At 39.4% G+C, this 15,066-nt stretch overlaps 1 protein-coding gene across 1 annotated transcript; it reads left to right on the top strand.

Annotated features, from left to right (window-relative positions):
- The first annotated feature begins 5,636 nt into the window (after positions 1-5,636).
- LOC119255152 (signal transducer CD24-like) lies at positions 5,637-5,871 on the top strand. The gene is given in 2 exon segments (XM_037522114.1): positions 5,637-5,785; positions 5,787-5,871. Coding segments are annotated over 2 exon segments (234 nt in total).
- The last annotated feature ends 9,195 nt before the right edge of the window (positions 5,872-15,066 follow it).

Genomic DNA, 15,066 nt, shown 5'->3' with positions numbered 1-15,066 from the left:
GGACTGCAGAGCACAACTCCTGTGAGCACCATCCAGAAGCGTCACAATGCAGAGTGACTGTAACTGTGGCAAGCCAGGCTGGCATGAGATGGACGGAGCACATTAAAACTTGCGGATGGTCAAAGACAGCCCTGCCTTCAGCTGCCTCTGAGCTTGTCAGAGGCAAACTACAAAGTACCACTACTTGTCCAAGAGTTGAAAATGGCTGCTTTGGATTCTATGGTGCATGTGGTTTCACAACCACTTAACATTTAGTAAAGTACAACTAGAGGCAAGTGAATAAACAAATACACTTTAACATTACATAAGGAGGAAAAAAATCCTTTGGGAGCACATGTACTTCAAATAGTCACAAATAATGTCCAGTTAGCTGTGTCCTTGGAGTCCCAATGATCTGCATCTTTATCTTTGATTTTCTGGAACAGGTAGGCCCTAAATAGATCGTGGGTCCCAGAAAATCCTGCTTTTCTATCAGCAGTTACCAAATCAAGTGAGCCATTGCTTGCCTCCTAAAAAGCCCCAAGCAGCATCTCTCCTACTTGGGCTGATGGGGTTTGGTCTAAAAAACATGAGTTTTGCTATGGGCCTACAAATTCTTCAACACATTGTTCCCTTATGTGACACTTCCTAGTTCACTACACAAAAAACAGAAATTAGCTTCTTTCTTAGCTAATATTTACATACCAATTATTATATGTTTAAAAAAAAAAAACTTTGGGGAGTAGCAATCACCTTTTGGGTCTTTAACCTTTTTTCTTTTTTTAAGGATTTATTTATTTATTTATTTATTTATTTGTTAATGCATACAAGAACTGGGGTGTAGGCCAGAGGTGTGGGAGGTGAGATCATTCACCAGAGACAAAGTGGGGAGTAGAACAGGCAGACTGACTGAAATATACTGCTGAGGGGAGCAGCAGGCAGGACTGGAGAGGTCTGCTGCGCCATGTGGGTTAGCCCCCTTGCTGGGGATCAACGTCATGCTTCAGTGGCCGGCAATAGCTTGATATCAAGGAAACTTTAACTCCTGTGCCACCAGAGAGGACCCTCGTTAAGCATTTTTCTTTGGGAAAAAGTGCTAAAAAAGTATGTGTGAGTTCTTAAAATTATTAAGATGTTGTTGAGTCAATTGCATTAGTTTTTGTTTTGTTTTTTTTTAATGCTACATAACACAAGCAACACACTGCAATTACTGCCTCATTTCTCTTACCTGTCTCCCAAGAGTAACTGGTCTTTCTCCTGAGGCTCTCCTGATGAACAGAATGTTTGGCATAAAGAATGTTATAGCTCTTCATACATCTTTAGTTACGCCCCACTCCCTCAGGTGAGCTGAGGGAGTCAAGCAACATTTGGAACTTGCACTGAAAATCACCTGAAAGAGAATGGCTGAAATTGCCAGCATCACATGCCACATTGAAGCAAGGAAATTTCTGTCTCTAAGGATAATTGCTTTTCTCATTGCTCATACTTCTTCCTTCAAAGCCCTCATTTATTTTGCTGTATATATTTCACTTTGACTCTCTAGATGTTTTTAAAGGCTTTTAAAAATGCAACTGAAAGGTGAAATTTGGGATCCAGAAAAGTATTTGTTCTATTTATCCTTTCCATGAATGTATTCTTAATCAACCAATCTTTCTGAGCATCTCTTCATTTGTAGCTTTGTTTCTTAATAGAACACTTGGGCTCTGGAGATTAGTGAGACAAAACTTCATTATAACCATCCTTGTTTTACTCCCATTTCTTATATGCTTTCTCTTCCTAACTCACTCTCCAGGTGCTTCTTTCTCTTGCCAAATAGTGCAAGGAAATACTTCTGCAGATCTTTTGTTTACTTTAGAAAAAACATTGATCCCGACTTTCCCATTTGGGAGTGCTGCTCATTTCCTGACTGGCCTTTAAGATTTGGCTCAGTAGCAAGTTGGGGATTTGTTTTCTACCCAGAGTGAAAGAAACTGGGTGCCCAGCAGCCCTATGCTGGAATAAGAATTAAGTTCTGCTCATTCCCTGAATAAGCAAGCCGCCATTTTCCTCATAGATCCCCCACCCCCATCTCTCAAAGTTTTAATGTTTAGTCATTTAACTTTGACTTTTTAAAAGACATTTTAATAGGGTTGTTTCTCCTACAAGTACATGCAGAAGCTGATCATGTGCACAGTGAAATTCTCTGGAATAATGAATTCCCTGTTTGCTGTTTTTCACCTACAATATGATGTAGCACACAATACACAGGGCTTACCCCTACTCCAATTCCACTGCCAGCTGCTTGGCCTGGTGTAGAAGGAACTGTAACGCCAAAAGAATTTGGCTCGGGCTACCTCACTTTCTAGGTCCCCAAGACTGCCAAGTTAATGAAGCTTTGGTTATTACTCTGTTGAACATTTTCTTAGTTTGTGTAAGTTTTGTAATCTTTTATGCTTTCTTCTCTTAGGCATATTTACATAAAATTTTATTCTTGTTATGCAACTGTATACCATAATCTTGTCTATATATGAATATAAATTACTCTTGGTTCATCACGCCTTGGGGAATTTATTCATAGTTTAAGCAGTAAATAGCTTTTGAAAGAGACAGCATTTCTCAACCTGGGAGCCTCTACTTTCATATCTTAATACATTTTTTACATGAAAAAATGTTTGGACTAGGAAAGTTTGAATCATAAAAGCAGAAAACCCTGACAAATCAAAGATCTTAACTACGTCAGGGGTGGGCATTATCTTTCCTTGAAGACTTACTCAGTAATACAACATAATATGACAAATAAAATACTGTATTTGAGGAGAAGACAGAGCTATTGAAATACACAAGGTCTATTTAGGACGCATTCAATGTCAATATGGTGCTAATGGATCTAGGGTTTGTCATTCCTCAGACACTCAGCCCGGCTCAGTTACCACTGGGAAAGCTTACTGGCAGAACAAGCCACACTGTGGTGTAGAGAGAGTAGGCAATATTCACAAACAGATTAACCAAATACTGCTCCAGTGACCCAAAGAAAAATGCAAGGTCATAGAAAATTGTAGCAAGAGTGACTCGTAACTGATCTCAGAGAACTGGACTTTAAATGTCCGATCCCCCCACCCCCTGCCAGCCCAGAAAGAGCCCTAGCTTAGCCTTGGGAATAGGAAGACTACAGAGGCCATGAGCTTTTTTTCTTGCCTCTCTGAATTATTTCACAGAAATGTGCTCTACAATCTCTCATTATTACCACCCAATCAGTGTACACAGCTATGCAACAGATTTTAGGAATGAAAGGTTGAACAGGAAAAAAATAAAGTTGACAAAATACAAGTCCATGATTTTTACTAGATTCAACAGTTATAGATTTGCTCGGTTAATTGCTACTTACTTTGTCACAGATAGAACAAAACAGTTCATAGAAACGCATCCAGTCACAACCCATGCCTTGAGCTACTCTGCTGTAGGCCACAGAGAAACTAAAAATCCACACCACAGTGGTTGCCCTGCTTTGTCTCCTTAATGCTGTTGTCTCTCTACCGTTGGTGTACAGTACTAGACCTAGAAAACGAACCTAGAAAATGTTTGGCCCAGATGTTTAATGTTTTCTCCTGGTGTCCTTTTCATGCAACTGGTTGTGCTAAGTACACAAAGCCTCATCTCCCAGTTCTCATCAGGCCTCCCGGTGGTTGTTATTCTTTTTTATTTGTCCACTTTAAAAATGTGACTTTTTGTGAATATGTAAGCAGGTGCAAAATAGTTTCTACACTGATTTAAAATGAAAAGGAAGATGATTCTACACTTTCGCTGAAATCAAAATTTGTATCTTTTGCCCCACTGAATGGTATTTTAAAGGCTGGGTTAATGCCAAACTTCAGGAACATGGAGAACTTGGGGAAAGGCCAGAGACAAAAGATTATTAATAATTTGTTTGCAAGGGGCATGATTAGAGACTGAAGAAAATGCATTTATCAGTATTTACCCTAGAAGAACATGCTAGAAGATGAGAAGCTTCTAGGTAGAAACAAGTTAAAAGGGCTTTCAGAGAAGAAAAGTGGGACCCATTTGAATATAATTCTAGCTTTTCAACTGCTAGCTGTGTAACCTAAGCAGGACCCTTAATATTGCTGAGCCTCAGTATCAAATACACATTGAAGATGATATTTGCTTACCTGAAGATTGTTGCAAGGACTAAATACAATACACATCAAATGCAAGATGTCATCCCTGCAGATGAGTGGTGCTTAATAAGTGGTAATAAATATCATTATTAATAGATTTTTTTTTCCACAAAGGATCGTGATCAAGTCTTCATCTCTTTTGAGGAAAGGAAAAATGAACTTCGTGTAATATAAAAATTTAAATTAGCCATAAGAAGTTGTTGCTAATTAACTATGAAGAACTGAGTTTTCTCATTTCAGAAACCCGTTGCTGTTTCATTTTCTTAATGTCAACTCAATTCAAGCATTTATTAAGCATCTATTGTGTAATAGAAGCTGCCTGACACTGAGAATATTGAAGTGAGTAAGATTCGGTCTCTGCTGTTTAGATGCCAACTATTTAGGATGGGTGCCCACTTGGATGAGATGTGGTAAGCACCTCCAATTTCAATTTCTTGGCGCCAGCTGGCCACCACCACCATAGTCTACCAATCCCATCATGTCAACCAACCTTATTTTTTGAGACCCTTTCCAAGATAGCCCCATGAACAAGTCTAGTCATCTGCTACCTACTGAAAGCCAAACAGCATGGGAAGCAAGTCCTCAACGTGTAGCCCCTATACTGCCTACCTTCTAGTATCTAAGGATGCTTTTTATAATGTTGCTCATATCTTACGCACATCATTTCCTCCCATAGTATGTAGGGCTTCCACTCACAATGCCTCTAGCAACATTCAGCATCACCACAATCTAACCAACTGGTCACAATTGAGATGAGATCTGAGCTGCCTTCAAGATTCCCTCCAGTAGAAAAAAAATGTTACAAAGTCCCACCCCATGCACCCTTCATCTGAGACATTATTTAAGCAAGAAACTTGACTGTCTTACTTCTTGTGACAATCATCACCTCATCCTCATATAAACTCAAAAAAAGTCTATTTCTATGCTCCATCTAGAAAGAAACACTTATACATACAGGCAAATGACTTTTGACAAGGGTGCCAAGATTTTTCAATGAGGAAAGGACAGCCTTTTCAACAAATTATGTTGAAAAAAACTGGATAGTCACATGTGAAAAGTTAGAGTTGGGCCCTTCTTACCTCTAGAAAAATTAAGTAGATCAAAAATGGAAATCTAAAGCCCATATATTAAAAAAAACTTCAGAAGAAAATGGGAATGTCTTTGTGATATTGGGATTGGTAATGATGTCTTGGGTATGAAAATAAAAGCATAGATAACAAAAAATGGATCACTCAGACTCACCAAAATGAAAGGCTTATGCGTATCAAAGGGCATAATCAAAAGTGAAAAGACAACTCATGTAATGGGAGAAAATATCTGCAAATTACATATTTGATAAGGGGTTAATAGACAGAACATATAAAGAACTACAACTCAGTATCAACAAAATTACACATTTAAAAATTGAACAAAAACTTTGCCTGCGCCTGCCGGGAGCCTTGTGTTCTCTGCGCACCCTGCATCCTGCATCCAGCGAGAAGCGCTGTGCACGACAGAGCGGACATGGGTAGAGTGATGGTAGCCAGGCTGGGACTGGGGCTGCTGCTTCTGGCATTGCTCCTACCCACGCAGATTTATTCACATACCACAACTTCTGTAATTACTGCAAGTAATTCTACCCAGACTACCTTGACAGCCCCAAATCCAACTAATAACCGCTACGGCAAGTGCTGGTGCCCTGAAGTCCACAGCCAGTCTCTTCGTGATCTCGTTCTCCCTCCTACGTCTCTACTGTTAAAGAGACTCAGACCAAGAAATATCTGTACTTGTCCATCTTTCAATCCCAATGCAAATGGTGTCTAGACAGCCAATGTGGCAAGGAAAACTCTTCTTCATCGATTCTGCTAATTCCACACCTTATTTAACACAGAAAATGTTGAGAATCCCAAATTTGATTCATTTGAAGAGCATGTGATGGGTCTGACTAGCTGATGAATGCCAATCTGCTGGAGTTTCCCGTACAAGATGAAGAAACACACAAAAAAAATTTGTTAAGAGATCCTGTAGGGTAAGGTAAAAAGTATCAGGCTTTTCTGCCCTCCTGTCATCAGGATAGATGATGGATCCTTGCGGTCCTGATGGCGGGCACCTGGAACAGGGTGTGGGCATATGCAGATGGGATTCACCTGGGCTAAGACGGGGCTTATAAGGGCGGCATCATGGGGACGCCAACAGAGAGAAGGAGTACCACGAGAAGCAGAGAGAACAAGAGCAGAGAAGCAGAACCATGACAGAAGCAGAGAGAATGCTAGAGAAGGCCGGAGAGCCCAGACAGCGTGAAGACTTGCTGGGGGCTGGGAAGCCTGCCAGCCTCCCGGCCCCCCAGCACCCCTGCGTGCCGTGTACCTGGTTGTAGGGTCAGGAATGGACCAGTGCAGGTTTTCTGATCCCATGCAGACCGGGTAAAGGAGGAGTCAGAGCCCTCAGGGGTTTTTTTGCAGGTCTTTTTATTGGGATTTACCTGGTACACGGAAGGTAAGGGTGCTGGGGGGCCAGGTAAGGGTGCTGGGGGGCCCAGCCCCTAGCAAGTATTCATTCTATCTGGGCTCCCTGGCCTTCTCTCAGCTTCTGCTTCTCTTGCTTCTCTCTCGGCTTCTCTTTCGTTCTCGGCTTCTGCAGGCGTCCCTGTGACACCCTTAAAAGCCCAGTCTCAGCCCAGGTGAATCCCATCCACCTATGCCCACACCCTACTCCAGGTGCCCGCCATCAGGCATGCATTCAGGACCGCAAGGATCCATCATCTATCCTGATGGCGGGAGGGCAGAAAAGCCTGACATTTTTTCTTTACCCTACACTGGCAAATCCTAATAAAGCCTGAGAAAGGCCACTGAGGGCTCCAGGACTCCTCCTTTACTCCGTCTGCTCGGGTCATAGAAATCCTGCCCAGTGGCCCTCCTGCCCCTACAGATGCTTTCCTTAATTATGGTTTCAGAAATATGGACATATAAAACTTATCTTGAAGATAAGAATAAATATCTAGAGATAAAGGATGGGATGTGGAACAGAGATTCCGTTTTCATTTGGTTCGCTAAATCTATAAAGTTATAAAGCAGTTAGGTAATACAAAGTTTCAGTGATTCTATTTATGTATATATTCGAGGGATCTTCCAGGTGTAAATCCTCAATGTATTGTTTTAGCAGTACTGATTTAATGACGACATACTCTAGATAAGCTTTTACATTGTTAAACTATCACCGTTGTCTTGGGAACTGAACTCTTTCCTCTTCAGCTTTGTATTTGACATTGCATTTGACTTTTTATATAGGAATTGACATGTACCAGGGCAATGATGGATTGGAATCTACCCAACTCCAGCCATAATTAGTAAATTTTGCTTATGCACTTAAATCACCTGTTCCTATCAACAGGCGTGCCAGATTCATTTAGCTAAACTGATACCAAATAGTAGAAGTACATTGACCTTAACTAATGTCAAATGCTTTTTTTAATTTAAAAAAATGATTGAAGGTAAATTGACAAATCTTGAAATTAAAAAGGCATCAGTTAAATCAGGTGTTTGAAAAATGAAGCCTGGAAGCTAACCTGCATTAAATTCAGGAAAAAATTGTATATGTTTTTTGTAAATACTTTTTTTTAAAGCTATGAATCAGAATAGTCACATTTGGAACCCTTTCTGTTATCCGTCAATATTTTTAGATAGTTAGAACCTGGTCCTAAACCCAAAGTGGGCTTGATTTTGAAAAGTAGGTCTTTATCACAACTGTCCCAGTGCACAGAAACATTTTTAAAATTAGACAATTCTACACTCTTGTTCGCATGGTCACACACTGATGCTTAGATGTTCTGGTATCTAATATGGCCAAAGTAGTCTTGATAAACAAAGTCACTTTTTTCATCTTTAGAAACCCACATGGGAACAACTTTATCCAACAAATCTCAAGCTACTTGTGTGTGAATGAACAGTCCCTTTTGTTTCATACCTGAATGCTGTACGTCTATTTTGTGTATTGTGTTTGTGTATTTATGCTTTGATTCATAGTAACTTCTCATGTTATGGAATTGATTTGCATTGAACACAAACTGTAAGTAAATAGAAATCACTGAAAAAAATAAAAATTGAACAAAAGATCTAAACAGATACTTCACTTATAAGAAATAAGCAAATGGTCAATAAGCATATGAATAGATGTTCACTATCTAGTCAAAAGTACAATAGGATACTATTTCACACCCATTAGGATGGCTGCTAACAAAAACAACTACAAAATCCAAACAGAAAACAACAGTGTTGGCAAGGATATGGAGAAATTGGAACACAGCTGCTCAGTTGGTGAGAATGTGAAATGTGACAGCACCTATGGAAGAGTACTATTGTTCCTCAAAAATAAAAATATAGAATTATCCAGCAATCCCATTTCTGGATATATATCCCAAAATATTGAAAACAAAAGAAATACTTGTATATCCATGTTCATAGTAGCATTATTCACAGTAACCAAAAGGTGGAAGCAACCCAGTGTCCATCAACACATGAAAGCGTAACTACAACATAAATGTATGCATGAAAAAGGACGTTATTCAGCATCAAAAAGGGAGAAAATTCCAGAATGTGCTACATGGATGAACCATGAGGACATTGTGTAGTGAAATAAGCCTGTCACCAAAGGACAAATGTGGTATGATTCTATTTATAGGAATTATAGAATAGTTTTACTCATTAGCAGAAAGTAGAATGGTGGTTTCTAGGGGCTAGGAGCTAGGAAGAAAGGGAGTTATTATAAAATGGGCACGTTTTTAATTTTGCAAGATGAAAAGAGTTCTGAGGGTGGCAGAACAACAATATGATTTTACTTAATGCCACTGAGCTGTATATATAATGGTTAAGATGATAAATTTTCTTCCAATTTTATTGATATAATTGAATTGTATTAAAGATATATGATATATATGACATATCATTATGTAACAATGATGTGGTTTGTGTATATATTGCAAAATGATTATTACAGAAAATTATCATAGATGGTAAATTTTATGGCTATTTTACCACCAAAAAACCCCAAAAAACTAGCGCCTGTGTTCAAATTGGCCTTCCAAAATCATGACTTTGCTTGCTGCCTTTTGTCTCTAAGTCTCTACCATTCCTTACTATACCCAGCTTCCTTGGACTGTGCCTGGCACTTTATACATATGTTACCATCACCCAGTCCCAGGAGATAGGGCTTCATTACAAGAGATCCTGGGATCCCTCCTCCATTCTACACTCTCATAACCCTGCAGCCTAAATACGGAGAACCACAACCTTTCACTAAGAAACCTGGAAAAATTTCAGCTTTTTCACCAACCCTAGTGGTTGGGAATGATGGTCAGAGGAGAAGGCCTGAAGCAAAGGTGTAACACTTACCTACCCACGTAGTGCACTGACACAGCATGAAAGAGGCTTCAGCATTTGCTGAGGGCCTGGAATAGCCTCTGTGGCTGTCACCTGTGGTCTTGATGGTGTTAATGGAGAAGGTGCTCAGGAGTGTGGGCGCAGGGCTCGCGTGTCTGATTGTGGACACCTGGAATATGGGTGTGTGCGCATGTGTAAGTGTGCACACCTGCGCCTGGAGGAGGAGCACGAGGTGAGACCATGCGCTGACGCCAGAGAGAGCGCAGAGAAAGAGCGGAAGGATTCCTTCGGGGCTGATAGCCGCCCGAACCCCGGAACTCCCCTGCCCAGCGCGAGTCTGACTCCTCGCATGCCAGCCTCTCTGCCAGCTGTGCCCGTGTACCTGGTTCCCTGAGAGAGCATTAAAGCCTGAAAAATCCACCAAGGGTTCTTGGACTCCTTTATTCATCTGCTGGAATCCACAGCGCCCCTGCCCTGTGTTTGCTGGCTCTTGGAATTTTAGGTACTATGTTTATTCTACTTCTCAAGTATCCTGACTTCTGACCAAAGTGTTCATTTCCCTTTTTCTGATCTTGAGTCTCTTTTCAAAGCTCATGCTCATCTTCTTATCTATTGCCTCAGCTTCCCTGCCCCCACTCTGCAATCTAAAATTTGGTCCTAAGGAGTTTGACTCTCAGAAAGCCCTTCTGGACAAATATGATATGATTAGAAATCCCATATGGTCAACCTGGGAGGTAGGTGTGCTATAGGAAGGTCCATCCTAACCAATTTCAGCATTACCTTGACTTCAAAGAATATTTAGATTAGGTGACCAAGTAGAAGAAGAGGCCCTTGTTTTACCCTTTATTATTATTAAAAAGCTCATTGTTTTGTTAGTTGCTTATCTCTTTAATCACCTATCTTAATTTTCTTTGTTCCTTTCTGTACTTAAAAGTGATTTGCAGACCATCAGAGTAAGTTTCTAAATATTCAAAATCTCATGCCCCACCCCAGACTTATCAAACCAGCATCTGCATTTTAAAAAGTTAAATTTATATGCACATTAAAAATAGAAGTTCTCGGAAGTTTCTAATTGCTCCAGTTGGAGCAATGGATTGCTACCTTGACTGTTCATTAGAAGCACCTGGGAAGGTCTTAAACCATACCAATGCCTGGGTCCCACTGGCAGAATATGATTTCATCCATTATGGGGACCCTGGGCATTGATTTTGCTTATTTTTTTATATTCTTAGTTATTTTGCTGTTGAGCCAGGGTTGAGAGCTGTTAAGTGAGAAAGTGACTTAAATGAAAATACCACAGAGAATTCCATGAATTATAAACTGGTTAAAAGTTGTAAAAGCAGTCAAGTCTTGACCTAAATATATGAATGTTAACTAGAAACTAAAGATTGTATGCATGACGTCTATCAAGAGTCTTCCTAGCTTATTTCTTTTTCTGTAATTTTACATTTCTTCAGTACTTAGTGTCTCAACAGCTCTTAGATTTATTTTTATTTATTTATGAATACAGTAACTGGGGTATATGCCAGAGATGCTGGGGGATGAGAAGACTCACCAGAGACAGAGTGGGTTGCAGACAGGCAGATATACTGAAATACAAGGGAGCAGCAGGTGAGACAGGAGTGGTCTGCTGTGCCATGTGGCATATGTGGGTTAGCTCCCTGGTCAGGGGATGGAACTCAGGCCATCTTGGGGATAGTGCTGACACTTAATCCCTACCCACTATGGAGGCCCCTCAACAGTTCTCTTAGCCTCTGTTAAAAAACATCCAGGGCGGGCCTCCCCGGTGGCGCAGCGGTTGAGCGCTGGGTTGCGAAGCTGCCCGCAGCCTCTGCAGCGCCGGTTCAATCCCCGGCTGCTCCCCGGCCACCGGAGGAGGGTCCCACATGGCGCGCAGACCTCTCCTGCCGCCCGCTGCTCCCCTCAGCAGTGTACTTCAGTCCTTCTGCCTGCTCTGCTCCCCGCTCTGGCTCTGGTGAATTCTCTCGCCCTCCCACGCTTCTGACTGTGCCCAGTGCATGTATGGACAGAACAAACAAACAAATAATAAATAAATAAAACATGCCTCTATTAAAAAAAAAAAAATTAAAATAAAAAAAAAAAAAACATCCAGGGCTTTCTACCAAGCCTTGCTAGAGGGTTGTGTTCCTATCCCAGCGCCCTCAACTACTGCTGTTTCCTGTTGCTGCCGAAGGCTCGGGTATAGGGTGCTGGTGGGAGCAGCCATCGCTGTCACCTTGGCTGCTGGTGCTCTGGTTGATTGCCCCATTGACTCACTGGGCTAGAAGTACTCTGCCCAGCAGTGATCACCTTATGGCCTCAAGCTGTCCTTTTACAAAATCCTTGCAAATCAACCTTGAGGGCTGAAACAAATTTTATGTCCCCATCAATATGCAACTTCCAAACATCTTGGCTATTTTCTTTTTGTTTTTTTATCTGTCCTTCTAGAAAGACCAACCAGAATCTATCATAATCCAAATGGGTTTAAGAGTAAAGAGCTTCACCTGCTAGATGGATCTTCCTGAAGACCTGCTTTCCCTTGGTTGTCACAGGTGAGTGGAAGAGGGATTCTGCAAGGACTGTGTAAACATTTATGTATTCATCTATATTATTCATTTCTATCCTAGAAACTAGTTTATAAGAGTTTAAATTGATTGTTTTAGTCAGTGTTAGAAAACATTTTTAATGCTGCAAAGTGGAATTCAATTTAATTGATTTATCACATCTTAATTGAATTTCTACTGTTAGCATCACAGGAAAAATGACTAGCAGCCTTCCCATTGTTATTGAAATACTCTATAAATATTTTGACACATTTTGAAATGACAGAAGTAAGCATGTGTACTGTACAGTTATGAATTAAGGGCTCTAGCTCTGGTGGGAAAAGGGGACATTTGGTAGTACAACCTACCAACTGAGAAACAAAATGAAGCTAAAATAGTCATTTTTATGGACATGATATATGTCAATAGGTCAGATAGGGACCTAATGACTTAATTATTCTGCAAGAGATGTACTCTACTGATTGAGTCATTTAGTGGTTGTATGCACTGGCTCCTAGTTAAATATGTGTCACTGAGCAAGTCAACTTTTTTTCTGCCTCGGAATAGTTATCTGTAAAATTAGAAAGTTATACCAAGAGTCCACTAAGTTTCTGATTAAGTTTTAAAAGTCAATGATTATATGAATTCTTACACTAATTATGTACCAAAGGGTAAAAATTGTGTCTTCTATTTTTTTCTCAACTTCTGGCTTTGCCATGATGTAGAAAATAACAAAAAGATAAAGCAATAAAAAATAGGAAAAAATGAACTTAAAATTACCCTATACAAACTATCTCATATATTTTCATTTTATGTTTCATTCTTGTCCTTGGAAAGAGTGTGTGTGTCTGTGAATATGTGTGTGTATATATATATTTACCTACACATAATTGTACTTATTAATTGCAACATAAAACATAAATTTTGCTTGCTTCATTCGAATCATAACTTTTTGATATTATCACTCATAGTTATTTAAATGGCTACATAGTATTCCATTTCATTGATGCATTATAGTTTGAATATTCCTTGGAAATTTCAATTGCTTTTAAACTTGACAACATACAGAATTCTGCAACAAACTTTTATTCATATGAATTTCTTTTGAATAACTTTCAAAGTGAATTTCTAGGTGTGTTATTACTAAGTTAAAATGAATCTCTTTGTGGCTGTTTTTAAGTGTTGACAAATTACCTTCCCGAAGCTTACACTAATTTGCATTGGTTGCTGTCATATCTGAAAGTAAAGTTTAACCACAGCTTCTGAAGATATGGTATTACATGCTACTTAATGTCTTAATGTATTTTTCTTTGATTACTAGATTGAAGATTTTTCCATTTACGATTGCATTTTATTTCTATGCATTGTGTTATTGTGCCCTTTTACATCTACCTGGCTTTGCAACCATAGATGAGTCACTTAACCTCTGTAGCTGTTTTCTCTTCATAAATAGGATAATAATAGTACTTATATAGAGTTGTTATAAGGATTGAATAAATTTATAAATGTAAAGCAAACAGAAAAGTATCTGACACATGGAGAACCTTCAAAAAATATTAGTATCAGTCCTAATAGTAATATTTGTATTAGTAATCTGATAGGATATTCATGATTTTCTCAAAAATTTATGATTTCTTCTAATCCTATAAACACAAATATTTTTTATTAACTAGTAAGAGAGCTTGTATAGCTGTGACTCCTTTGGTCTGCTAAGTTTGTGGTATTTTCCCTGTTGTTTTAATTTTTATATTAATTTTGCTTGTGTGTGGGGAGGGAGCAGGGATCAGGCACACACAAGTATGTGAGTATATATTTTTCTCCCAAGCCCAAAATACATTATCTATGCAAAAGGGGCAGTTCATAAATATGTTGACTGCTGGATAGTACTCAGAATGGCATGCCCAGTTCTGGTGAAGAACTATTCAACCAAGCCATTTGGAAAACTAACCAAACCAAAACCGAAATTAAACGACACACATACACTCATACAAACCATGTACACACACACAAAGTACAAAGAAACAAAACCATAAGTGTTTTAGTAAGAGATGAAAACAAGCCAGGTGTAAGCCATGGAAATTTCTCTTTGAGAGTAATTGATTCTTTGAGTGCAATTGTTGCCTGGTTTCTGGCATTCTGAGATCTAACTAGATCAATCGGAGGAAAAAACAAGAAAGGTGGCATCAATAAATTGCCTTTGGGATAAACGAATCTCTGAGTCCACATCTTACATGGAAGAGATCCTTAGGGGAGACTGGAGCGCAACTCAGATCGGCAAAGTTAGCAAAGTTCAAGTCCAAAGTTAATCACATACACAGTGAGTGAATTAAAAGAAAAGTATAAAGAGCAATAATATTAATAACAATACTATTAAAGAATATGAGTTATGGGAGGAACTGAAGAAGCCCACTGCCCAAATGAGGATTGGAAACTATTTAAATTGGATAATACAGTATGTGTTTTGGCTCTGAGAAAACAGAAGTTGAACTTTTGAGGAGTAATCAAGGACTTGGTCTGAAAGTATTTGCAAATAGTGCTGGTATGGAGAGCAGATGCTGACATTATTGCCAGTGGGAATCGCAACATGATAGTTGGAGTGAGAGGCAGAAAGAAACCGCAGGGAATTTTTTGTGGAAAGTTTGGCATTGAAAAAGATTTATGGTTGATTTAAGAAGATGACAAGGAAAATAAGGCTACTGTGTATACCATTTGACTGCCATGGACAAAGAGCACAAACAACCATAGCACTCCCACCTGTAAATCAGAGCCAGCTCTGCTCATACAGAAAGGCGCCAGAATGTTTGTCTGAGTTAAGTGCTTCTTTTTCTGTATCTAAGAATAGTTATCTCCTTTCCTCTCCCATTACTGTTTGTGTATCCTTAAAATTCCTCACCACCTATTAAGCACTATAGAGTCATCCAAAGATATCTTATAGGTACTTTGTTACTTCTTGAAGATCAGAGGAAACCTGCATGGGGTCCTATTTTGAAAGGTGGGCAGCTCTATTTTGCTCTTGTTAGATGTGTAGGGTACTTT

The sequence above is a fragment of the Talpa occidentalis genome, unplaced genomic scaffold (assembly GCF_014898055.3).
Source record: "Talpa occidentalis isolate TD23 unplaced genomic scaffold, MPIMG_talOcc4v2.1 talOcc4.3, whole genome shotgun sequence".
NCBI lineage: Eukaryota > Metazoa > Chordata > Mammalia > Eulipotyphla > Talpidae > Talpa > Talpa occidentalis.
The sequence above is the reverse complement of the archived record's forward strand: the minus strand, read 5'-3'. Positions and strand labels throughout refer to the sequence as shown.